Source organism: Salmo salar, chromosome 10 (assembly GCF_965601325.2).
Source record: "Salmo salar chromosome 10, fSalSal1, whole genome shotgun sequence".
Lineage (NCBI taxonomy): Eukaryota > Metazoa > Chordata > Actinopteri > Salmoniformes > Salmonidae > Salmo > Salmo salar.
The window spans coordinates 47025591-47052500 of record NC_138300.1 but is presented as its reverse complement, the minus strand read 5'-3'; the positions used below and the strand labels follow the sequence as shown (position 1 = coordinate 47052500).

General features: G+C 42.7%; 3 protein-coding genes across 22 annotated transcripts in view; 2 read left to right on the top strand and 1 right to left on the bottom strand.

Annotated features, from left to right (window-relative positions):
* Positions 1–1679, top strand: part of angptl3 (angiopoietin like 3) — a 10111-nt gene extending 8432 nt beyond the window's left edge. For both annotated transcript variants that reach the window (XM_045687827.2, XM_014123452.3), the window contains one exon: positions 423–1679. In XM_045687827.2, coding sequence (XP_045543783.1) covers positions 423–583 — 161 coding nt within the window. In that variant the 3' untranslated portion in view covers positions 584–1679. The remainder of the gene's footprint in view (positions 1–422) is intronic.
* Positions 1–16026, bottom strand: part of dock7 (dedicator of cytokinesis 7) — a 131604-nt gene extending 115578 nt beyond the window's left edge. For 10 of the 19 annotated variants that reach the window (XM_045687814.2, XM_045687808.2, XM_045687809.2 and 7 more), the window contains exons 1-14: positions 15911–16025; positions 12480–12579; positions 9927–10102; positions 8027–8095; positions 7666–7885; positions 7374–7586; positions 6974–7059; positions 6812–6878; positions 5627–5776; positions 5358–5438; positions 5080–5242; positions 4693–4835; positions 4440–4533; positions 4070–4232 (exon numbers count right to left, since the gene is read on the bottom strand). In XM_045687814.2, the coding sequence (XP_045543770.2) occupies positions 4070–4232; positions 4440–4533; positions 4693–4835; positions 5080–5242; positions 5358–5438; positions 5627–5776; positions 6812–6878; positions 6974–7059; positions 7374–7586; positions 7666–7885; positions 8027–8095; positions 9927–10102; positions 12480–12579; positions 15911–15948 (1763 nt within the window). In that variant the 5' untranslated portion in view covers positions 15949–16025. Of the gene's footprint in view, positions 1–4069; positions 4233–4439; positions 4534–4692; positions 4836–5079; positions 5243–5357; positions 5439–5626; positions 5777–6811; positions 6879–6973; positions 7060–7373; positions 7587–7665; positions 7886–8026; positions 8096–9926; positions 10103–12479; positions 12580–15910 lie in introns of all 19 variants that reach the window. The other 9 variants (XM_045687818.2, XM_045687821.2, XM_045687822.2 and 6 more) reach the window with 3 other exon arrangements.
* A 365-nt stretch (positions 16027–16391) lies between these two features.
* Positions 16392–26787, top strand: atg4c (autophagy related 4C, cysteine peptidase). Its single transcript, XM_014123442.3, has 11 exons — positions 16392–16487; positions 16893–17032; positions 18259–18342; positions 18468–18707; positions 19960–20293; positions 21631–21701; positions 22363–22514; positions 24442–24520; positions 25303–25379; positions 25919–26038; positions 26408–26787. Exons 2-11 carry the CDS (start codon positions 16957–16959, stop codon positions 26573–26575), a joined length of 1401 nt encoding a protein of 466 aa, XP_013978917.3. The 5' UTR covers positions 16392–16487; positions 16893–16956; the 3' UTR covers positions 26576–26787.
* Positions 26788–26910: the final 123 nt, after the last annotated feature.

Genomic DNA, 26910 nt, shown 5'->3' with positions numbered 1-26910 from the left:
AGGGTAATATATATATATATATTACCCTGAAGGACTAAGAACAACATGTATGTATATATATAATTTTTTTGTATGTATACATGTATGTATATATATATATATATATAGGCCAATTTATATTTATATATATATATAAAAATTGGCCGATTAATCGGTACAGGCTTTTTTTTGGTCCTCCAATAAATCGGTATCGGTGCTGAAAAATCATAATTGTCGACCTCTATTACTGACTACATACTCGGTGCAACTACAGGTACTGACTACGCACTCGATGCAACTACAGGTACTGACTACACAGTCGATACAGGTACACTGTACAGTCTGGTACCATACACCTGTTAAAGACATTTCCAGCAGACAGCAGAGATTGACTATGGGTTCTACACTTGTTATAGAATTGAATCCACTCTTTCCCCTTGCAGGTGGCTGGTGGTTCAACGCCTGTGGCGACACCAACCTGAACGGCAGGTACATGTGGCTGAGGTCAAAGGGTCGTTCCATGAGGAGGAAAGGGATCCACTGGAAAGCTCTGGGCATCTCCTACTCCCTCAAGACCACCAAGATCTCCATACGACACGCCTGAAGCCGTCCCCCTGGCCTCAAGTTTCCACTAACCCTTCTATTTCTTCCATTACAACACATTGGCATGGTAACAACACATATGCCCCCCTCGCCCGGAACTTCCCATTGACCACCCCACCCTCCCAGTTACATGGCATTGTCATGGTAACAGATAATGTAGCTGAGTTGTTGGCAGCAGAAAGAAAAAAAAGTCAGCAGCCAATTTGTATCCATGTCAGAGAAAAGAAGACGATTCGTCAGTGATGCAACAACCACAGTCAGCCAATAAGGGACCTCACAAATTGTTTCAAGAAATGCCAATAGAGTTGGGTAACACCTGGGGGGGATCGTTTGGGTTCCTAACCGACAAGTGTTGCTTTGGTCAGGATGGAATGTCAGATGATTCTACACTGTCTAGTCTGGGTCATAATAATAGCACTGAGAAGTTACTTTCAACTGACGGACGGAAATAAAAACAAGATTCCAAAGCAATATATAACTGACACACTGACACACCACTGACACACTGACACACTGAGACACTGACACACCACACAACTGACACACTGACACACCACTGACACACTGACACACCACTGACACACTGAGACACTGACACACCACACAACTGACACACTGACACACTGACACACAACTGACACACTGACACACCACACAACTGACACACTGACACACCACACAACTGACACAACACACAACTGACACACCACACAGCCCTACTACCAAGCATGTATTACCCTGCTGTATTGCTGCCTGTTATGTGGCGGTTGCTGAATGTACTAAACATCCACAAGTAAGTAAACCAAGATCAACATGATGCATAGGTCTTCCAAAGTAGGATATGAGCTTAGAATTTTCACTGTCTTTTGAACTTTGAACTGTATTTAAAACCATTTTCATAATGCTCCATTAAATGCCCTGCAAGGTTAGTAATTTACATTGATCATATCATTGGGTCATATTGACTCGTCGTCTCCTGTCTACTCGGTGAAATCTTTCTGCTGCATTTAAACGGCTGTTACATATTTTATGTTTCTTACTACTAACACTTTATACTACAACATTTATAAAGACAAAATAAAACACACATACTCCAAGTCTGTCCTTTATATTCTTTGCCAAGAAAAACAACAAAACAAACTGGGCTGTTGATGTAATGGAACTGACTTCTGTCTACGTGACCATCCACAAGTCATCACACCCCTCTCTGGCCTATAAACTAGTGACGGAAGAAAATATTCATCCATACAGTTATATACCGGGGTATTATTTTTGACAATATCGCAATATTATTTTTGTGGTAGTTGGCTGTACCAAGTATTTTTCCTGGATAGCTTGTTCTCCATCTTTTTAAATAGGGAGCCACTTTTTTTCTGCACTTTTATTACCATGACTGATTAAAACTTGTTTTCTCATGGCTCTCTTGTCCCTCTGCAGCTGACAGATCCTGAATCGCAATAAAATCACAGTATCAAATTGCTATACAGATAGAATTGTGAGAATCACAATACATATTGTATCAGCACCTAAGTTTATTGATAATATCCTTTCATGAAGTCCATGGCAATTCCCAGCCCTACTATAAACTCAACAGCCGAGTCTGATCGGCCCACAACGACCGTTGACAACGCTCCTGAAACAATCATCATTTGCATTAACGGTCTTACGCCACTGAGGAGCCAACATACAGTACACCCAGATCTACTGCTTATCCAATCAACACGCATGTAAATGTACATATGAAAAACTCCAGAGCTCACAGAGTTTATACTCCATCATTAACAAGGTAGCCTGCAGAGTCACTACTACAGCAGAGTCACTACTACAGCAGAGTCACTACTACAGCAGAGTCACTACTACAGCAGAGTCACTACTACAGCAGAGTCACTACTACAGCAGAGTCACTACTACAGCAGAGTCACTACTACAGCAGAGTCACTACTACAGCAGAGTCACTAAAGCCGTCAGGATCTCAGCTAGCAAGGCCGGTCATTTTGGGGGACAACAGTTGTATTTACTGGCTTTTCATTTTATTTTAAATTGGCTAAAAAACAGCTAACAGAAACCCTGGCCCCATGTCAACAGCCTCTGATAAGGGCCCCCTCTCTCTCTCCTCTCTGTTCCATGTCAGGTAAAGACACCATGTCAACAGCCTCTGATAAGGGCCCCCTCTCTCCTTCTCTCTGTTTCTTTACCTCTCTCAATGCCCCCCCTCTCTAACCATCTGTCTCTCCATGTCACAAAGTGTCTCTCCCTCTCCTCTGATAAGAGCCTTCTCTCTCCCTCTAACCTAAAATAGCAGCAGGGATCAGGACACACAACACAAGATTGTGTGCAGTAGTCTATCAGGCAGTGTCAGGGAGGCCTGTATATTGTGTTGCTGTTCTTACAGTAGTGTTATCCCCATGGCTCAGAGGAAAGCGAGAGTGGGAGGGAAAAGGCCCTTTGGTTCCTCTGAGTTGTCCTCCAGGCATCACTGTGTTTGATCAGAAAAGGCAGGTGGAAATACACCCTTTCAAAAACAGGACTTCCGTTGTGTCACATTACCCCGAAGGACTAAGAACGACATCAACCTGTCAGGAAACAATGTCAATGCCCTGTAGGTGGTATTGGACTGGAGCTCTATAGACTAATATCTATGCATGTTCTCTTGTAGTGGTGTTCACTGGGTTATGTTATTGGTAGAGTTGTGTTTACACAGCTGTAGGTAGTATCATTTCATTACCTGTAGGTGGTGTTGGGTAACGTAAGTGGTATCGTTGCATTACCTGTAGGCGGTGTTGGGTAATGTAAGTGGTATCGTTTCATTACCTGTAGGTGGTGATGGGTAATGTAAGTGGTATTGTTGCTTTATCTGTAGGTGGTGTTGGGTAATGTAAGTGGTATTGTTGCTTTATCTGTAGGTGGTGTTGGGTAATGTAAGTGGTATTGTTTCTTTATCTGTAGGTGGTGTTGGGTAATGTAAGTGGTATTGTTGCTTTACCTGTAGGTGGTGTTGGGTAATGTAAGTGGTATTGTTGCATTACCTGTAGGTGGTGTTGGGTAATGTAAGTGGTATTGTTGCTTTACCTGTAGGTGGTGTTGGGTAATGTAAGTGGTATTGTTGCATTACCTGTAGGTGGTGTTGGGTAATGTAAGTGGTATTGTTGCATTACCTGTAGGTGGTGTTGGGTAATGTAAGTGGTATTGTTGCATTACCTGTAGGTGGTGTTGGGTAATGTAAGTGGTATTGTTGCATTACCTGTAGGTGGTGTTGGGTAATGTAAGTGGTATTGTTGCATTACCTGTAGGTGGTGTTGGGTAATGCAAGTGGTATTGTTGCATTACCTGTAGGTGGTGTTGGGGAATGTTGCATTACCTGTAGGTGGTGTTGGGTAATGCAAGTGGTATTGTTGCATTACCTGTAGGTGGTGTTGGGTAATGCAAGTGGTATCGTTGCATTACCTGTAGGTGGTGTTGGGTAATGTAAGTGGTATCGTTTCATTACCTGTAGGTAGTGTTGGGTACGTAGACATCCCTGGGGGGGAACTCCAGTATCTCTCTGGTGGGGCGAACCCTGCTGTCTGGGTAGGGCTTGACCTGCTGGAGGTCAGGGGTCAAGCAGTAGTGGGGGTTCTCTGGGGCCGGGGATATGTCGATCTTCAGCTGGGCTGGAGGAACAAGACAGCATCGACACGACATCAACACACAGACCTCAACTAAAACCTGTTTCTCAGGCCAGACTCAGTCTTACGCTAGCTGCTAGCTCAGATTTAAGTCCGTCTGGAGAAACTACAAAGCCCCTTAAACTCATTTACATGACAATATAAAATCAGAAGATCTTTGTTGAAGCACATGTGGTGGTGGTGGTGGTGTACCTGTGATTGGCCTCAGTCTCCTCAGCACTGAAGACGGCCTCCTCATGTCAGCCAGGAACTTATACAGGTCCTCATCACTCAGTCTGTCTCCCTCCTGTCAAAAATGAACATACCAAAACAAAAGTCAGTTCAGTTTGTGAGGCGAGTAGCAGAGTGTGGTGTGTGTCATGACTGAGTGTGGCTCAGTCGGGAAGAAAATGATTTAACATGAGCATTTCTGTGTGGTGTGTAGACGTGTAATGTGTGTATTGACCTGTTTGAAGAAATTGGTGACGGTGAGGGTTGCAGGTCTGAAGCTGGTCAGGCTACATGATTCATCTCCACTGGTGGTTCTCTCTAATGAGCGCCGTCCACCGATGCTCGAGTTCCTCCTCTCAGACCACGACCCTTTCCTCTCTGGGTCGGGCGTCAGCAGAAAGTCATAGCCAGGGTCAGAGTTATAGAATCCTCATGACGTCACAAGGTCAAAGGTAATACTTTCTTATAAGGTCATATAGACTCCCCTCTACATTCAATGATCTGTTTAATTTCATGTGATCAAAAGTTGAACTGAGTAGACAGGAGTCCCAGCACTGACTTGCCCCTGTGGTGTTCAATACCACTCAGTCCAACTTTATTGATCCCCCCCCAGGGTTCTCACCTGGAAGTCCCATCTCCAGCTCAGTGTCTCTCTCCAGACTGCCGGCGCTGTTCACGATGTTCATCAGGTGGATGGCTGTCCAGGCGAAGGGCATCCGGTACCGACCCAGACGTGTGCAGAACTGCTCCGACTGGCTCCGCAACTTGTCCAACTTTTCTTTGTTCTATATATGGTAGGATAAACAATAAATACATCTGCCTCCATCTGTTTGGAGATCAACATCGACCACTGATGTCAATCTATTGTTCAAATGACCATCAGGTTGAGAAGGATCTTACTTTAGCTGCATCAGACTCTTTGAAGACCATGTACGGTTCTGCACACTCTCCTATGTCTCCCTGCTGCAACACCTTCTCCAGCTGGGGACAGTCAACACAGGAGAGGTTATCAGTCACTACCCCCACACAGCCAGACAGAGAGAGGTGATGCTGATCCATGGGAGAGGAAGTCATGTGTGCGGCTCTGTTGTCGCCATTTTGATTCTCTCTCTCTTTATTTGTAAAGTGTATTGACATTTGAGACCCTGTGATGATTGACATTGACTTACCTGTATGACGAGGAAGACGTCCTGGGAGGGGTATGTAATGGAGAAAATTGCGGAGCGGGCGAGAGTAGAGATGGCTGCTGTCTGGATGTGAGGGCGCAGCATCCCTTTGGTCTGCTCCGAGTTCAGGTCAAAGAAAAAGTTCTCCGATATCTGACAGAGACAGACACATGAGCATTATACTAAACTACTGTAAATGACAGACAGCAGACTAATATTTGTATTGTACGCTACCAGCTCGGGGCGGCAGGTAGCCTAGTGGTTAGAGCGTTGGACTAGTAACCAAAAGGTTGTTGGATCGAATCCCTGAGCTGACCAGGTAAAAATCTGTTGTTCCTCCCCTGAACAAGGCAGTTAAATCACTGTTCCTAGGCAGTCATTGTAAATAAGAATTTGTTCTTAACTGACTTGCCTAGTTAAATAAAGATTAAATTAAAAAATCGATTAAAAAAATTAGGGATCCCCATTATCACACTGTGTGCGTATGCATGTGACTGTACCTTTGCATGTGCCTCTTCACAGTCCCCATTGTTCCATAAGGTGTATTTTTACCTGTTTCTTCAATCTGATTCTACTGCTTGCATCAATTACCAAATGTAGAATAGAGTAGTCATGGATCTATGTAGTACTGTGCACCTCCCATAGTCTGTTCTGGACTTGGGGATTGTGAAGAGACATCTGGTGGCATGTCTTGTGGGGTATGCATGTGTGCTAGTAGGTTAAACAGACAGCTCGGTACATTCAGCTTGTCAACACCTCTTACAAAAACAAGTAATGATTAAGAACCATAGTAACAACCACACTGTCTGCTGGTCCTGAAGTATGGTTCTGATTGAGAAATAAGATGCACTATCCAATACCACATCTTAAAAATAAAAATGTTCTTTACTGTAAATTGACTGAGAACTCACATGGAAGAGTAGGCGACTTGAGAGCAGAAACTTTTGACTTTTTTAACAACAGTTACTTCTACCCTCTAGTGTTTATTGGGAATGAGAAACGATTGAGTGGAGAGTCACTCATATAGATATATGGTACGATTTATAGAGCATTCAAACAAGGACAACAGGTCCAATACAGACACTTTTATAGCCCAGTCATCTAGTTCACATGGACTTTAAATGGTTTTTCAGAGACTGACCCAACAACTCAGGGCCGAGTGGCATTGAGGAAAACACAACAACTTACCTTTCTCTTTTCCTTGACATCATATAAGGCCAAACAGGCGAATATGGGCTCAATTTCAATCTCAAACCTTCAAGGGGAAAAAGGATTGGGTCAGCAGAAGGCAGGTAAAAAGACAGTTAAAAGGCTTTGTAAAGGCTGTGTGTGTGTGTGTCCTCCACTTACTTCAAGGACAAGCACTTGACGAGTAGCCTCTGGCCAAAATGTTCCTTAGGGACGTCAGGCACACAGTGGCGCTCGATGGGTTCTTCCTGAGGACACAGATCCAAATAATAATTATAGGAAAACCATGAACATAATAACAGTTATTGGAATGTACTGTGTAGGAGCCCTGTATCTAAGGAAGAAAAACAACATCACACTTAGAGTGTGAAATCAGTAGCGCGTGCTTCATGACTGTTCAGAGCTTTAGAAAGCCATATTAGACGTGACTGTGGTAATAGCATTACCATGGATGACGATATGCATTCATGTGAGGAGACAGACATGCACTACGCCAAAGCAACAGCTGGCCTGACACTTCTAAAGGCACTATCTGGAGGACGGTGTGTGTCTGTGTCTATACCTCATCAAGGGCGGGGTGCAGGGCGAAGAGCTCACGGTGGCGGTGGGACTTGCGGTGCTCCTCGTTGTGCCGGTCTATCTCCTCGTTGGGGGCCCGGTCAAGCAGGTGGGGCAGGACGGCGTCGGGGACAGAGTTCTTCAGGTCAAAGATACTACAGGCCCAGCTGCCACGCGGGGTGTCGTCTATGGACATGGACCTACGCTTCAGATCATCCTGGAAGACAGAAAAACACAGGTCAGGGACTAAACATACCACAAAAGATGAAGACGGCCGCCCCGTTGCTACGGGTTACCTGGTCAACCGCCCCGTTGCTACGGGTTACCTGGTCAACCGCCCCGTTGCTACGGGTTACCTGGTCAACCGCCCCGTTGCTACGGGTTACCTGGTCGTCCTGGTAAGTGCTAACGTCTGGCATCTCATCGGCCTCAAACACCTGTTTGGGCAGGCCTTTCTGCCTCTCCTTCTGCCTGTCCAGGGTGTTAGGGTTAAATCCTGTACCAAGCTTATGGTATCTGTTGAAATAAGCAGAACATGAGTGTTAAGCTAAATAACTAGTAGCTATGTGTTAAAATGTTTTAAATTGGGGGTGTTAAAGTTTAATGAATTGGTCTTATAAATGGAAAAGCTCCTTAAATAACAGAGAGGAGCCTTACTTTCTGTTGACGATGGCCCAGTCCTCAGTGTAGGACCTGACACAGTCTCTGACGTGGGCGTCATTGTCCCTGGAACACAAAGAGACACAGCATTTCACAGCCCCAGTTTCAACACCAGGGGTGTATTCATTGAGGTTAAACGTTCAGATAGAATTATCAACAAAGCAAATGCAATGACCTATTTTACCTGACAAATATTCATTTCTGTCAGTTCACGTCTGTTTAGACAACACATTTATATCTTACCAGACCCCAGGCTGCAGCCATCAGACACCATCAACAGACAGTGTTAAATCAATAACGCTAATGAATCGCTATACTGCAGCAAATGTCCTGTCTGTATAGAGGATGGTAGCAATGGCAGCCATAGTAATATAATTAATACAACTGTCTTGCAACCTCAAACCCTGGCTATTTGACTGGTAAACTCATGGGTACTCATGGGTACTCATGGGTACTCATGGGTACTCATGGGTACTCATGGGTACTCATGGGTACTCATGGGTACTCATGGGTACTCATGGGTACTCATGGGCTGCCTGGTATTGTGATGCAATAATTTCCATGGTAATGTAGAACTTTCATTGAAAATTATGCTAACCGATGTGCCTCCTGCAATGGAATGTATTTTTTGTATTGTCAGCTGAGTTTATTCAACAAATCATAGCACAGATTGATGGGTACACTTCCTGCTTTGCCTCTATGAGTACACTTGCAATGGCCGCCAGTCCACCCATTATACCATCATTGACTTTTCCCGACGCCCGTTCTATTCATTCTATTTCTAATGGTAGTAACAGGAGCCACAGCAATCTTATCCCTACTAGCCTATCAAGTGAGAGGCAATTCTATAGATGCCGTAAAGGAGTCAATGGAACGCAGACATTCCACTGACAAGATTGTAAAATCAGGTTTGTTGAATGTGCACCAAAGTGTATATTCATCAAATTCATTATGATTTAGGGAATTGTAACAGGCCCACAATGTGGTTACTTAAGTCCAATTTTGATATATTTGGCTGTTTTTGCTGCATAACATGTAAAAGCGGTCCTTTTTCAGGTTTAGAAGAAGTGACTGCTAAATGCTAACTCCTGTTCGTATAAGCTGGTTAGCATAGCTAAATCGGTGGTAGTGGTCAGCCATTTTTAACTGTAACGCAGTTGATTGGTGACGATGACAAACGTGTTGTTGTGGACATCCATGCAATCCCTATACACCATTATCTACCTAAACATAGTGTGAAATACACATAAACAATAGCCTAAATGAAGGCTAATTTTGCTGGGGGGTAATGAGGAGACAAGTGATATTTCCCCCACGTGTTTCCATAGCAATTCAGTTGTTTTTGTCAAGGTCAATTTTTTATTTTTACTGCATTTATGTGACACACGCCAAAACCAGATCAGTTATTTGCTTTATTCCTTGGGTAAATCAATGCATGTGAATCAGGTTAGAGGATATGAGGAGAAACATCCATTTGCTGTACTGGAGTTAGTTAGACCTGATGTAGGCCTACTTCTATAGCTAGAGGGCCCCGACAACAGCCCCGACAACATCTCTACTGATAATACAGACTCCACTGGTTCAGTATGGCGCATTCCCTAGCCTTCCTGATGAGGGTATATCCTCATCAAGCTACAGCAGTTGGACAGATGGTGAGTGTTACAGTGGGGTTTTCCACAGTTTGCTTAGGGTTTTGATTTGAGGGGTTATGAGTTTTTGCAGTACACTGTACTTTGTTTCCCGTTTCTTCTTTTTTTTGTAGTAGTGTAAAGCAATTTGTGACAACTGTATGCAAAAAAGAGCTTTATAAATACATTTTATTGGTTGATTAAGCTGATTGATGCTCCTCAGTACCAACTCGAACCCAGCCAGTCGAGCCATCCCCAGCAGCACCTACCCTTCCTCAGGCACGGCCTGTCCCACGGTACGACACTCTCTGGGGGTGTATACCACTTCGATGTCATCCGGGGGAAAATCGATGAGGTCCCTCAGGGGGCCCGACTCGATGATGGGGGGATGGGTGATGAGGTACTCCTCAAAGTCCACCGGTTCCACTGCCTCTGTGAGAGGAACCTGGAATCAGAGAGGAAAGGCTGTGTGAGTGAGTGGCAAATCAGATCTTAATAGGCCTGCCTATGAAACTGGGTTAGCTGCCAAAAATAAACCATCCCCAAAAAGTCCAGCTGGATTACTAGCAAAGAAATATCGACACTTAGCTGTCAGACAATCCTGTGGCTTGATGCATGTCACAAGACAAGTTCTTGCTCTGGAAACCTTCTAAAACAAATCAAAACTCTCATGGAACCATATATTTTATATTGGCAGACAGACACTTTGGATCACTGAGGAAATGCTCACAACCCTGCAGTAACTGGAAAAGCAAGTCCTGGCAAGCAAACCACCTCAGGTATAGTCTAATGGCTTTATAGGCTTGCTTCTGTCTATTTCTAAAACAAACCCTCAGGGGTAGTCTAATGGCTTTATAGGCTTGCTTCTGTCTATTTCTAAAACAAACCCTCAGGGGTAGTCTAATGGCTTTATAGGCTTGCTTCTGTCTATTTCTAAAACAAACCACCCAGGTATAGTCTAATGGCTTTATAGGCTTGCTTCTGTCTATTTCTAAAACAAACCACCCAGGGGGAATCTAATTCCTCACTAAGTTCAGTTAAAAACCTCTATGGGCTCTACTCAACAGCCAGTGTAATCCCGTGGCGAGATATTCAAATACCTCAAAAATGCAAAAACTTCAATTTTTCAAACATATGACCATTTTACACCATTTTAAAGACAAGACTCTCGTTAATCTAACCACACTGTCCGATTTCAAAAAGGCTTTACAACGAAAGCTAAACATTAGATTATGTCAGCAGAGTACCCAGCCAGAAATAATCAGACACCCATTTTTCAAGCTAGCATATAATGTCACATAAACCCAAACCACAGCTAAATGCAGCACTAACCTTTGATGATCTTCATCAGATGACAACCCTAGGACATTATGTTATACAATACATGCATGTTTTGTTCAATCAAGTTCATATTTATATCAAAAACCAGCTTTTTACATTAGCATGTGACTAGCATGTGACTAGCATTCCCACCGAACACTGCCGGTGAATCTACTAAATTACTCACGATAAACGTTCACAAAAAACATAACAATTATTTTAAGAATTATAGATACAGAACTCCTCTATGCACTCGATATGTCCGATTTTAAAATAGCTTTTCGGTGAAAGCACATTTTGCAATATTCTCAGTAGATAGCCCGGCATCACAGGGCTAGCTATTTAGACACCCAGCAAGTTTAGCACTCACCAAAGTCAGATTTACTATAAGAAAAATGTTATTACCTTTGCTGTTCTTCGTCAGAATGCACTCCCAGGACTTCTACTTCAATAACAAATGTTGGTTTGGTCCCAAATAATCCATTGTTATATCCAAATAGCAGCGTTTTGTTCGTGCGTTCAAGACACTATCCGAAAGGGTAAATAAGGGTGACGAGCATGGCGCATTTCGTGACAAAACATTTCTAAATATTCCATTACCGTACTTCGAAGCATGTCAACCGCTGTTTAAAATCAATTTTTATGCCATTTTTCTCGTAAAAAAGCGATAATATTCCGACCGGGAATCTGCGTTTAGGTAAAAAGAGGAAAGAAAATAAAGCACGGGGTCGACTCGTGCACGCGCCTAAGCCCATTGTCCTCTGACCGGCCACTTGCCAAACGCGATAATGTGTTTCAGCCAGAGGCTGCCTCGATATCATTCACCTTTTCCCCGGGCTCTGAGAGCCTATGGGAGCCGTAGGAAGTGTCACGTTACAGCAAAGATCCTCAGTCTTCAATAAAAAGAGCCAAGATGAACAACAACTTGTCAGACAGGCCACTTCCTGTTCAGAATCTTCTCAGGTTTTTGCCTGCCATATGAGTTCTGTTATACTCACAGACACCATTCAAACAGTTTTAGAAACTTTAGGGTGTTTTCTATCCAAAGCCAATAATTATATGCATATTCTAGTTACTGGGCAGGAGTAGTAACCAGATTAAATCGGGTACGTTTTTTATCCGGCCGTGTCAATACTGCCCCCTAGCCCTAACAGGTTAAAGCTTTTGGGGGGAATTTAGAACACAAACACAATCCGTTCACAGTTGAATTAAACAGTCGGCTTTAGCCTAATTAAGGATGGTTATTTGCTCCTTCAGCTCAGCGGTAGTCAGGACTAGGGAGAGGACACCATTAGGGCTGTATTATTTTGGCACAAGGTCGCTAAAAGTCAATGGGCTGCCTCAGCAAACACTTACTGGTGGGATGGGCCAGGCCGTGTAGTCCCTGACCACACTATAATAGGGGTGAGAGGGTGTGAAGAATGGACCTTAATTGTTAGCAGATATACTCCAACCCTATTTCCCTCCCTGAACACCAAGATGCATTGTGTGTAGGTACTTACGGTGTTGCTGGCGGCAGCACCCACGTTGAGGTTCTTGAGGAGCTGTGGGGAGCCCCCATACTGACCAGCGATCTGTTTTCTCACCTCGGCTGCTACAGTTCTGCAGGGAAGAGAGGGAGAAGCTTAGCAGTGAATGTCAAGCTGTCGTGTTACATTATGCAAAACAGGTAAAAGACTCAGATAAAACATGTAGGCCTATAGCTTGTGGCTATATTTCTTATCTATTCGATCTAGGCTTTGCTTATATTCAACACAGTCATAGACGATGCCTCCAGGCTGCTTACGGTAAAGCCATCTCATACACGGGGCGGTAGGGTAGCCTAGTGGTTAGAGCATTGGGCTAGTAAACGAAAGGTTGCAAGTTCAAATCCCCAAGCTGACAAGGTACAAATCTGTCATTCTGCCCCTGAACAAGGCAATTAACCCCCTGTTCCTAGGCCGTCATTGAAAATAAGAATTTGTTCTTAACTGACTTGCATAGTTAAATAAAGGTAAATACACAAGTTTGAAAAGGGCAAGCGAAAGACAGGGCAGTGTATAAGCGGAATACGTTATTAGAGAAGGCCATTAACTGCAGTGGTCTGGTCACTCTGCATGTCAGGTACAATAGTCAAGTCCAGCAGTTCTGTTGTGGGCCAAACATTACTATTATGGTCCCTGCTGTGGCTCAGGGCTCTCTCTCTCCCTGGCCCTGCTAGTGGCCTTACAGCCCCCTCTGACACGGCACTATATCACACCACAGAGGAGAGAGAAGAAATAAAATCCCCTGGACCTCCGTCAGCAACACAAAGCGCTTGGCTAGGCAACTGCTGCTGACTGACTGTACCACTCTGTGTGCCTTTAAATCACAGCCACCATCAAAACCCCTCCTCGTACCCTTGAACAAAACAACTACGCAGCACTAGCCCAGGGAGGGAGGCACAAACAAACAACAAATTACAAAATGTCACATGAGGAACTTGAAGAGATGGAGACCAGAGGCAGGTTAGGTCAGAGAAAAGGTAACAGGCAGCTAGGCCAATATCATGAATGAGTTTCTGAATCTCAGGCAAGTGTAAATATAGCTTCTAACTTTCCAACTCAGGAAAGACATTATGACGTAGACTAGGCCTAGATATACTAGTGGCTACTGCAGTGCTGTCACCTGGATAACAGGCAGTTGCACTGAACCAGCTACCAGTGTTCTGCTGCTAGGGCTTATATTCAGGACCTTTATTAATTAAGCCTGCCTGGTCACTGCTCAGGACAGGAGAGGAGGAACAGACAGCATGATACAGGCAGGCTAGTGCGCTCCTTGCATCATTTGGAACACTGGAGGAACACAACGTCACCTCACACACACACTTAAAGCTGCAATATGTAACTTTTTGGATGATCAGACCAAATTCACATAGAAATGAGATATAGATCTGTAATTGAAAGTAAAACCAAACTGATAGTAAAAAGTAATATAAAACTGAAAGTAAAGCAAAAACTAAACTTAATGGGAAGCATAGAAAGAGCTTCGAAAAGATCAACCACTTTTTAGACATGCTTTCAATGAGAATTATAGATCTATACAACATATTTCTATGTGAATTTGGTCAGGTTGCCCAAAAAGTTACATATTGTGGCTTTAAATGCAAAACACAATCAGACATTGTTTTGGCCTGACTTAATGAGAAAGAACTTAACCTCAGTCTCAACTCCAAAGCTGAAAAGGGACTTTGAACAGGCCTCACTGTCTCTAAAGTCTTCCAAAAGGTTTAGACTTTCTGAGATGACAGTTGGGAAGCAAAGACTGAACAGAAATACTTTTGTTCAGATCAGACAATATACAGAATAGAGCCATACTCCCCCAGTCCTCCTAATAAAAAAAGACAGCCAGACTCACACCAACAACAGAAGACATGATGGATAAAATACCTGCTATTCTTAGTCTCGTTCTGTCAGTAATTTCTAAATAATACCAGGAGATGTCATCACATTGCTTTATCCATCTGATCTGATGTGAATAAACTGAAGGCAGAGCTTTCCAAAAACCCTCACAGATAAACCATGATCCTTTGGGGGTGGTGGTGCTCCTTCATCAAGCATGGAGGTCTGAGATCAACCATAATGTATGTGTGTTTTTTTACTATACTTGTGAGTACCAGAAGTCCATTTTTTCAGTCCTAACTTGCAAAATGGCTATTTTAGTCTTAAAGGTTAGGTTTAGGGTTAAGGGGAAATAGGATTTTAAAGGGAATCAATTGTTGCTCCCCAAAAAGTCCTCAAGTATAGTAAGACATGTGTGTGATTATTCTCTATATAAGTGTTATGTTCATTATCCATGTTCATAAATCACTTGTTTCCATCTTCTGTATTTGTGCAGACATTCTTGGTAGGCCTATGTACTTTATGTTAACGACAACTGCTTCATAGACTCCTTTTACACTCATGGATTGGCAAATGTCACAATACTGCAGACACTAGTCACTCCTAAACTGAAACCAACCCCACAGCCACAATAATCATTATGAATAGGCCTATAATTTGCCTCCTGGCACAGACTGCTGTACTGTAAAACGTTTGATGGGGGGACTAAATACTGCTTAAAGGTGTTTTATTCATTTGCTCTACCACATACGGTTTAAGTGTGATTTGTGCAACATAATCTGGCTAGCTACTTTATGATGATTTGGCAGTTTGACAATTACAGTCAATCAACAGTTGGATGTTGTGATTGCTATATCATAAACAAAGCCAAGGGGTAACCAAACGCTTTCTTCGCATGTGAGATATGACCCATTTTCTACTCGATTGTTTTACATCCAGCTTTAATTCCACTGGCATGCACAGCAAGCAACGGAAATTGACACAAAGCCCTTTGTTCGTTTCAATAGACGTATTAGATCTGAATGCATACATTGAACTGGGGCAGATAGGTTTGATGATGTTTGGGCTTTTACAGGTAAACTAGTTAACATTCTCCATGACGATATTAGCTACTGTATTGTTTGTTACGGTGTCAATGAAGTCTCGTCGATGTGTCACCCAGCCGTAGCCACCAAAGTAGCTCAGCTGTCTAACATTACTACGGATTTTCTAGTAGTCTACACGCAGTCCAATTCATACTTAGCTAAATCCTTGTAAAGAAAGATAATGGTTGGAATTGATAGTACGATAGATGTCAAAGGTACATTTCAAACCCGTATGTAACCGCACGAGACAAAAATAACATTGCGAAAAACAGACCCCTGTTCTCTATGGGCGGGTCACTGGGGCATCTTTGATATGGCTAACGACAGCTAACTTGGATGGATGCTAGCTGGCTGGGCCTTAATTGCGAATGGCTTTGCCTTGAAATGGAGCGCAGAGGACGATAGGTTTTTAAAGATTGAAAACGGCATAGCTTGAACGGGGGACTCTGTCAGTGCAATCACTGTAAAAGTTAGAAGTAACTCCCTTACCTGCTGATTTTTTGGGCGAATGCGCGGCGCTCAGCCATAGCTGTAGCCGCTGATGTGCTTGGATTCACAGGCTTTCCACTACTCTCAGCTGCTGGAAAAAAGAGACTGGGAATAGCTACCGTAAACCTCATAAAGCAGGCGCACACGAACACACCCTGCCAGAGGTTAGACAGACTGTAGTTGTATGACACCAAAAACGGAATTAATACAAGTTTCATAATGCCATTTGGCACATATTTACTGTTGAATAAAATTACATTTTCAAATAGTTTATCACAACCTCACTGGATTATTGAATATCATGGAAGTCCCACTATAAAACATTTATGGGAATGGAATGTTTTGGCACACTAAAAGTGAATTGTAAGTAATGGATCAAATTAAAAATTAGGTCAGCACCAACAATTTAACTGAATGAATGAACCTAACTGTAAAAGAGATGATGTGCTTGTAGTAGCCGCGCAGCGACATTTACGTTGCAGAAGGATGCAAACACCGCGAGAGTCGCGTGCTTGGCTTGTGGTTTTGCTTCCTCAAAATGTAAACACTGGGAGCTGGTTACCAAGCTAGATACATAGTAAGTATCAAATAGAAATGCGAACTTTTATGTTAAATTATTTGACATGTATAAATGTATTCGGACGAGTCTCGGATGTATGTTGTTATGCCGGAGACTGAACGCAAAGTTAAATTATTAGCGTGACTGCTAACTAGCTGAACAATGTGTAAATTAGCTCGCTAACGTTAGCTAGCTAACGGTTTGCGCTCTGGCCAACTCCATTGCTTTCATTGTCAATCCAAACATGTTTACCATGACACGTCCATAAGGAGTTGGATGGGGTAGAGATTAGGTAGCTAACTGGGGGTTTAATGTTGGTAAACTGCTAGTCGGCAACACTGTAACATTACCGTTTCAATTCAAGCCCTTTGTCTTTAACTAAAACGACAAAAATAAATGAATGTCTTGTCCTTTCAAATTAAGCATTTCATGAAGACGGTGCGGTTGTTAACTACGCTGGGATGAGTTCAATTTCCCGGTGGTCAAAATGGAGAATAAAGGGACTGATGAGGTGGAGAAATTGAAGACCAAGTTCTTGTCAGCATGGCACAATGTGAAGTACAGTAAGTGCATCGTAATGGTTATTCCATACTCCCCTTTAGGCTCCTGTAATCCTCTACACGTTGTTGTCTCAATCCTTCTAATTTAAGTTAATTGACCACGGCAATTTAAAACAGGCATTGTAAGATTTAACAGCTGTCAGCAGAGTTGCCATTCACTTCAGCACATGATAGATGTGGTAATTATCAGAGCATGTGTGATTATTCTGATAAGATAAGAATCAATTGTGGCTGACTCTGCAGCTTCTCAAGCATGTGTTTATACTCCATATCAGTTCTATACGGATCCTCTGTCTGACCCTAGCAATACTATCTGTGTTTCAGATAGATGATCATAACACAGGTACACCTTGTACTGGGGAAAATAAAAGGCCACTCTAAAATGTGCAGTTTTGTCACAATACACAATACCACATATATCTCAAGTTTTGAGGGAGTGTGCAATTGGCATGCTGACCCCAGGAATGTCCACCATAGCTGTTGCCAGAGCATAAGCTGCCTCCAACGTCGTTTTATAGAATTTGTCAGTACGTCCTACCGGCCTCACAACCGCAGACCACGTGTATGGCATCATGTGGGCGAGCTGATGTCAACGTTGTGAACAGAGTGCCACATGGTGGTTATGGTATGGGCAGGCATATGCTACGGACAACGAACACAATTGCGTTTTATCGGTGGCAATTTGAATGCACAGAGATACCTTGACGAGATCCTGAGGCCCACAATCAACAGCCTGATCAACTCTATGCGAAGGAAATGTGTTGTACTGCATGAGGCGAATGGTGGTTACATCAGATACTGACGGGTTTTCTGATCCACGCCCCTACCTTTTTTTTAAGGTGTCTTTGACCAACCGATGCGTATCTGTATTCCCAGTCATGTGAAATCCATAGATTAGAGCCTAATGAATTTATTTCAATTGACTGATTTCTTTATATGAACTGTAACTCAGTAAAACCTTTTGAAATTGTTGCATGTTGCGTTTTTATATTTTTGTTCAGTATAATAATATATGCCATTTAGCATATGCTTTTATCCATGATCTTCCATTTTTTACATTTTAGTCATTTAGCAGACGCTCTTATCCAGAGCGACTTACAGTAGTGAATGCATACATTTCATACAATTTCATATATATATTTTTTTCTGTGCTGGCCCCCCGTAAGCTACTGAGTTCATTCACAACTACCCACCCTATGACTAATTAACTACTTCATCCTGATCTTTAGGTTGGGCTTTGAAGTCAAAAACCTACTTTAGCAGAAATTCCCCAGTGTTCCTCCTGGGGAAATGCTACCATTTTAAGGCTGACGGTAAGGTAACACACACATACTGATTTTTGGTCTGCATTGCTGTGTTCCCTTTCCGAATAGACTCTTACTCACTGGCTCCTTTTCAATATGTGATTGATCTGATTGAATGTGATTTCATTGATCAGATGAGGACAGCCCAACAGAGAGCTGCAGCACTGAGGTCTGTGATGCACCCCCCGCCACAGGGGGTGACGACGTGGAGGCCTTCCGGAGGGACTTTGCGTCCCGTGTGTGGTTGACCTACAGAGAGGAGTTCCCTGCCCTGCCAGGCTCCTCCCTAACCTCTGACTGTGGCTGGGGCTGTATGCTGAGGGCAGGACAAATGATGCTGGCTCAGGCCCTCATACTACACTTCCTGGGAAGAGGTCAGTGGGATGGCAGAGGGCCAGGGTTGTGTTCATTAGGCACTAAATGGAAGAAACCCTTTTGAAATGGGGACTACCAGAGGTGTATGGGTTGAAATGGTGAGGAACTAACCTGAAATTGTCCAATAAGAATTTATATTGCTACAGTTTATATAGTTGCTTTCTTGCAATGGTTTGCTATGTTGTGCACTGATTAGTACACCCCTGGTCCAGTAAGAAATACTTATTTTAGTTTTCCATTGCAAAAAAAATGTAATACATTTTCTGTTGCGTGCCCTAATGAATGCAATCCAAGTCTATAGTATGACCCTTATAACTCTTACTAAAAAAGGGAAAGTCCTTGGTTCCTCATTCCTTGTGGGTACATTGTCAAACAATATCTGAGAATTTCATAATTTAATGCATTTCGTCATTGAAGTGCTTTCTCTGTTCCTCAGAGTAGGATCTCTTGAGATTCACACTAGTGAATAGGAAACTAATTTACTACCATTTTAATGCAACCATTTAGAAAACAATATTTAAGCCTTAACTTGTTCTTCCACTGAATGTGAAATACAGTATGTCATTAAATACATCTTTTAAGCTATAAAATGACTAATGGCCACTTAAAGAACTGAAATTGATCAATAAATATCTTTCATTCACTCTGCAAGGTCATTATGTTACTGCCTCGTGCCCAAGTCTGTCTCCTTTATGGCATTGGCCACTCACACCCTCGCCACCCCCAGGTGCCCACCCTGTTTGTAGTGCTAAAACGCTGTAAAGGTGAAATACTGGACATACTGAGAGGCCTATAATTGGACTATTATACCATAGGGTTTTCTCATTCTCTTATTTAAAGTCAAACTCAACTATCTGTTATAGCAGAAGATTTAAGCCAAAACTTTATTTCCCAGAGTTCTGAAAGACTTTATTCTAAGGGTCTTTGGTCTGGAGAATGTGGTTCAATGTCTGAGCTGTTGTCATAGACAACAGGCCAAATACTTGTGTATGTATTTTCAGTTTGATCATTTCTGCGGTCGAGCTGAGAGCCAGAACGCCAGTACCATTTTCTGTAGCTTTCTTGTGCTGAATGTAGCTTACATTTTGTTTTCTCAAGATATTGGCATATTTGCAGAACATAAGTGCCTCGTACAAATGTTTTAATATTAAAATGATTTCCTTCGATAGCAGAGTGTTCAACTAACAAAGTGGAAAAGATATACTAGATGTTAAAAAATCCCCTTGACCCTCCTCTGTCTGTGTGCCTCAGACTGGACGTGGTCGGAGGCGTTGGCCCTCCAGCCTCTGGACACAGAGACCTGGACCACCAGTGCAGCCAAGCGTCTGGTGGCCAGCCTGGAGGCCTCACTGCAGGGAGAGAGGCCCTCGGACCCAGGACCAATGCTTCATGCTCCAGGGGCCCCTGGAAGAGCGGAGGAGGCTGACATCCACCAGAGGGAGGTCTACCACCGCACCCTGGTGTCCTGGCTTGGGGACAGCCCTCAGGCACAGCTGGGTGTCCACAGGCTGGTGGAGTTAGGCCTGGTGTCTGGGAAACGGGCAGGGGACTGGTATGGCCCTGCCGTGGTGGCACACATCCTGAGGTGGGTCTGGTTCTACGGTTATATTAATGCTGTTTCACACATCCTGAGGTGGGTCTGGTTCTAGGGTTATATTAATGCTGTTTCACACATCCTGAGGTGGGTCTGGTTCTAGGGTTATATTAATGCTGTTTCACACATCCTGAGGTGGGTCTGGTTCTAGGGTTATATTAATGTTGTTTCACACATCCTGAGGTGGGTCTGGTTCTAGGGTTATATTAATGCTGTTTCACACATCCTGAGGTGGGTCTGGTTCTAGGGTTATATTAATGTTGTTTCACACATCCTGAGGTGGGTCTGGTTCTAGGGTTATATTAATGTTGTTTCACACATCCTGAGGTGGGTCTGGTTCTAGGGTTATATTAATGCTGTTTCACACATCCTGAGGTGGGTCTGGTTCTAGGGTTATATTAATGCTGTTTCACACATCCTGAGGTGGGTCTGGTTCTAGGGTTATATTAATGTTGTTTCACACATCCTGAGGTGGGTCTGGTTCTAGGGTTATATTAATGTTGTTTCACACATCCTGAGGTGGGTCTGGTTCTAGGGTTATATTAATGCTGTTTCACACATCCTGAGGTGGGTCTGGTTCTAGGGTTATATTAATGTTGTTTCACACATCCTGAGGTGGGTCTGGTTCTAGGGTTATATTAATGTTGTTTCACACATCCTGAGGTGGGTCTGGTTCTAGGGTTATATTAATGTTGTTTCACACATCCTGAGGTGGGTCTGGTTCTAGGGTTATATTAATGTTGTTTCGCACATCCTGAGGTGGGTCTGGTTCTAGGGTTATATTAATGTTGTTTCACACATCCTGAGGTGGGTCTGGTTCTAGGGTTATATTAATGTTGTTTCACACATCCTGAGGTGGGTCTGGTTCTAGGGTTATATTAATGCTGTTTCACACATCCTGAGGTGGGTCTGGTTCTAGGGTTATATTAATGCTGTTTCACACATCCTGAGGTGGGTCTGGTTCTAGGGTTATATTAATGCTGTTTCACACATCCTGAGGTGGGTCTGGTTCTAGGGTTATATTAATGTTGTTTCACACATCCTGAGGTGGGTCTGGTTCTAGGGTTATATTAATGTTGTTTCACACATCCTGAGGTGGGTCTGGTTCTAGGGTTATATTAATGCTGTTTCACACATCCTGAGGTGGGTCTGGTTCTAGGGTTATATTAATGCTGTTTCACACATCCTGAGGTGGGTCTGGTTCTACGGTTATATTAATGCTGTTTCACACATCCTGAGGTGGGTCTGGTTCTACGGTTATATTAATGCTGTTTTAGACATTCTTGGTGGCCAACAAATAACCATCTTTCCCTCTCTTTCACTCTTAGAAAAGCTGTAGAGGAGGCAACAGACCCTGGGCTGTCGGGCATAACTGCTTATGTCTCCCAGGACTGTACAGGTATGACAGATGAACCTCCTCTGGGCCCAGGGTCTGGGCATCTCATCAGGAGAAACACAGTGTAGGACAATGGATATAGAGCTGCAATGGAGAGGATCGAGGGAGGATGAGTAGAGAAGGGGATAGAGAGAAAGAGCTGGCCAGGAGAGTGGTAGAGAGGTGACAGGAGGCTAACCACCTCCTCCAACCCCCCCTGTCCTAAATCGTCCTCCCTCCAATAACCTGGATTTTGAATAAAGTCATTCTTCTCAACAGCGAGTGATTGGGACTGGTTGTGTGACAGAGAGAGGAGAATGTTAAGATGAGAGCTGCAGGATCTAGACTCTCCCAGTGTGTGAGGGGATCAGTGTGGGTTCAGTAGTAGGGCACTATAAGAATGAGAGATGTGGACAGCAGCAGTGGATTACACTCTCACTACTGTACAGAATGCAGCTACACTTATGATTGGAGACCTGGGGGAGAGAGTTGAGTACAGAAGTTGCTCTATAGCCTACCTGTGTAATAACACTCGACTGCATCTGTTAGAGATGTTCACTTTATAGTAAAAACATTCATGATCGTTGCAAATGTCCTTCAGTGTGTGATAGCAGGGTTTAGAGGCAGGCAGATGACCAGGCAGACGTTTGACCCCTGTCTGACCTCTGGTATTGATCCCCTATAGTTTACAGTGCTGATGTCATCGATAGCCACCAGTCGTGCGTGGCTGGGGGAGCGGATGCCCTGCCCCTTACTGACAGCCGGGCGGTCATCATCTTCATCCCAGTCCGACTGGGGGGAGAGAAGACCAACCCAGAGTACTTCAGCTTTGTCAAGGTGGGAAAAACAATAGCCATAACCCTTGTAGGATGATCCTGTCTTGAATGTAGATTTGAGTGAGTTGCGGATTAAAATCACTAATTGTGAATGTCCAGAAAACACGTACACTTACTACCACTATGTTATATCAGACAAAGGGATCTCTAACCTAATCAGAGAGCCTGTGTGTTAGAAAAAATACATACGCAGTACTATATTTGAATTCCAGATTCAGGTTAAAGGTCGTGTCTGCAGGGAAGTGACCTAATAAAAAGCATGAGCAGACACACACCAAGAAATGTTTGAAGAGTAAAGGTGAATAAACTGTATGAAAATAAGGTCCCACACTATACTGAATGTCCTCCCAACAATTGAATGGGTAGACTTCATCAACGCTTCAACCACGCCTTCAGTTTTATTCATTTTTCACTTCGTTGCTGTAACGTTGCTGATGAAGTTTACCCATTCAATTGTTGGAAGCACATATAGTGTGCAAATTTCGTTATTTATTTTGTCTTACAGGCCCAGTGCAGTCAAAAACATGATTGTCCTGTCTTTTAAATATATTTCCAAACTATGAGGTTGGAATAATATTGTGAAAATGATGATAATGCCCTTCTAGTATAAGAGCTGTTTGAAAAGACCGCCTGATATTTCAGCCTGTTTTGGTGAGATGGAGTTTTGGCCTGCCTGGTGACATCACCAGGTGGTAAATTAGTTAGACCAATAAGAATGAGTTCCAACCCTCTCTGCCAATAACAGCTAGTTTTCAGTTTTCCCAGACAGTCTTATCAAAATTATTGGATGAGAAATTGCTCTTTGCTACGAAGCTATTTTTGTAACTTTTTTACAATTTTAATTTAAAATAATTACAGTAAGGTACTTAATTGTTACACATAAATGATTTGATATTAAGAAAAAAAGGCTTTGCCAGCACAGCTACTCATGAGTAGTAGTTCCCCTTCTCAGCTAATTTAGATCTTATAGCAGAGCGACAGTAGACAGCATTACCTACAGCAGTACATAAACCTATTATAATGCATATGGCTGAGTATAAACCTAGAGACAGTAGACAGCATTACCTACAGCAGTACATAAACCTGTTATAATGCATATGGCTGAGTATAAACCTAGAGACAGTAGACAGCATTACCTACGGCAGTACATAAACCTGTTATAATGCATGTTGCTGAGTATAAACCTAGAGACAGTATTAGCTACAGCAGTACATAAACCTGTTGTATATGGCTGAGTATAAACCTAGAGACAGTAATAGCTACAGCAGTACATAAACCTGTTGTATATGGCTGAGTATAAACCTAGAGACAGTAATAGCTACAGCAGTACATAAACCTGTTGTATATGGCTGAGTATAAACCTAGAGACAGTGATAGCTACAGCAGTACATAAACCTGTTGTATATGGCTGAGTATAAACCTAGAGACAGTATTAGCTACAGCAGTACATAAACCTGTTGTATATGGCTGAGTATAAACCTAGAGACAGTATTAGCTACAGCAGTACATAAACCTGTTCTATATGTCTGAGTATAAACCTAGAGACAGTATTAGCTACAGCAGTACATAAACCTGTTGTATATGGCTGAGTATAAACCTAGAGACAGTATTAGCTACAGCAGTACATAAACCTGTTCTATATGGCTGAGTATAAACCTAGAGACAGTATTAGCTACAACAGTACATAAACCTGTTCTATATGGCTGAGTATAAACCTAGAGACAGTATTAGCTACAACAGTAGGTAAACCTGTTGTAATGCATATGGCTGAGTATAAACCTAGAGATGGTATTAGCTACAGCAGTACATAAACCTGTTGTATATGGCTGAGTATAAACCTAGAGACAGTATTAGCTACAGCAGTACATAAACCTGTTGTATATGGCTGAGTATTTGACCGTGTGTCCCCTGGTCTCCATCCTCCTCAGAGCATATTGAGTCTGGAGTACTGTATTGGTATCATCGGGGGCAAGCCCAAACAGGCCTGCTACTTCGTGGGCTTTCAAGGTTAGTGTTTCACCCAGAAACCAACCAGAGGACTGGAGGACAGTGGAGATAATGTACCGTACTGTCCCCCTCCTCTCTTCTCTCTGTATAAAGAGACAAAGTAAGTTAATGCATTCGTGTTTGTGAGGAGAGGAGTGTGAGTGTGTGTGAAACAGCTCTTATTTTCTCTGACCCATTGAAGCCCTACTCATTTATCACAAGGGGTAAACATCCAAAGTTGTGTCCGTAATTGATTTCCATAGGAGACATTATGCATATCATTTCATTCTCATCCATCCAGCGGGGCCCCAAAGTGAGCCACTCTCCATCACCTTCAGTGGACGGGAGGAACCTTCAGTTGTACATCTTGGCAGTCAATATTTACACATTTACATTTTACCAATTTTGAAATGAAGTGCTGGATGATGTCTAAATGACAAGCAATACATTCTCCCTGCCAAGCGTCGACTCCGGCCCGCATACGTAATATGCAAATGGTCGAATATAATTGCATGTTTGTAAAAGTAATTTCCCCACACAAAAATTTAATGACAGCCCCCTTTCTGTGGCCGGGAGGAAAAAATGTGCTTGTACTACAGCATTTGATTATGCAGAGTTGAATCCACCATGGTCGATATTAAAAAACAGGAGGCGTATTGGACTGTAAGAATGCTAACAGTAGCCTAGTGAAATGACTTTTCTGCATAGAAATTGGAGGGAAGGAGTATGTCGCTCGTCGGCGTGGTAGCGTTTGTAATAATCAGATGTTTTTGAATAACTTGTCTTTTGTTTTGTCCTTGCAGATGACAGCTTGATTTACATGGACCCTCATTACTGTCAGTCTTTTGTGGATGTCAGCACTAACCATTTCCCTCTTCAGGTAATGGGAAATTACACTGAGCTGACTGGGGCTCAGTAATGTGAATTTAATAGTTTCTGTTAGTACTTAAGGGTATGAATCCTAAAGCAGCCTCCGTTCAATTACTGAGTCCCTGGCTGCTGATTTATTTGCTACTCAGATATGTGAGGCTGCTGTGGAGGAGAAATATGGAGAATATAGAGAGGCTCAGATACTATGATCCTGAATATTTCAGCAGTAGAACACATAAAAACCCGCATTTATCATTGACTACTGCATTGAAACTTCTCCTGATGCTTGGCTGTAGAGCCAGCACACAGTGGGACAAGAGACCAGGAACAGAGCTATATTTTCTATTTTCACCAGTCTGAGTGTGTGACAACAGGTGAATTTCATTGCATTCATAAAACATAACTTTTTATATTCATAAACTACCTATTTCATACTTATCTTCAATACTTTACTGTATTATCACAATCAATTAAACCATTTTGTTTTTAATAACCAGTAATAATAACAATTGTTGTCAATTTGACACAGCGAACATTTTGTATTTTTAGTCGTATCATTGCCCGTCGCCAAAGAAGATGCCTTTCAGTAAGATGGACCCCAGTTGTACCATAGGCTTTTACTCAAGAAGTGTCCAGGACTACCAGACAATCAGCCACGAACTGTCCAAGGTGGGTGAACTAAAGGCTTTACTATTTAGTCAAAATCATCTTAGTTTATTTCTTAATCATTATCATCAGATAAATGAATACCAAATATGAATGCATAGAACGTGACTGAGAGGAAAGCATATATGTGTTAACTGTAGATAAAAGTGTCTGCTATAATGACCGTATTATACAGTAGTTTGAATGTCTAAGAGAAGTTAAATGAACTGGCCATCTGGTGGCACTATTTAGCTGTTAATCTGAGGCAGTTTCCCTCTCCCTGCTACCATCCCTGCCCTACAACTGTGTGTTGCTTTCATACAGGATGCTCGCGTCTTAACTCAATCAAACTTTTTAGGCTTTTATATAACATTCTTTGTGTTTGTGTATCAGGTGTTGCTGCCATCAGCGAATGAGAAATACCCAGCATTCACTTTCATGCAAGGTCACGGAAGAGATTACAACCTTTCTGCGGAGTTGACCCCGGAGAAGAGGGAATGGCCGTTTATCCGTGACCCACAGAGTTCTGCCGCTACCGCAGGAGACTTCGTGCTGCTCTGAAGGTCGACGCTGCGGTCAAAGGTCATGGTCAGAGACTTAAAACAACCAGCGAAGTGACTTTACCAGACAGACTGAAACCTGCTTATCCAAGGCCAGGACTCTCTGTTCCACAATTATGAAAATACATAGCCAAAATAAAAAAAATCTCACACCAGCATTCATGACTTAATACACGAAACCTAAAAATATTAAAATTGTTATCTTATACTGTAGATAGTTGCTGTTAGTTTTGATTGTTCTGTGGAAATCGTTAACATAGGGCAAAGGATCAAACAAACATACCATGGGTCTGTAAGCGCTATGCGGTTGTACTGAGGGTTATGCGATGTACTGTG

What these genes read in the sequence shown, in the direction of transcription:
- atg4c (XM_014123442.3), top strand. Translation starts at nt 16,957, where the DNA reads ATGGAGAATAAAGGGACTGATGAGGTGGAGAAATTGAAGACCAAGTTC. An exon ending in ACTACACTTCCTGGGAAGAG is followed by an intron (nt 18,708 to 19,959) that starts GTCAGTGGGATG and finishes TGTGTGCCTCAG; the next exon opens with ACTGGACGTGGTCGGAGGCG. An exon ending in CTAACCATTTCCCTCTTCAG is followed by an intron (nt 25,380 to 25,918) that starts GTAATGGGAAAT and finishes TTGTATTTTTAG; the next exon opens with TCGTATCATTGCCCGTCGCC.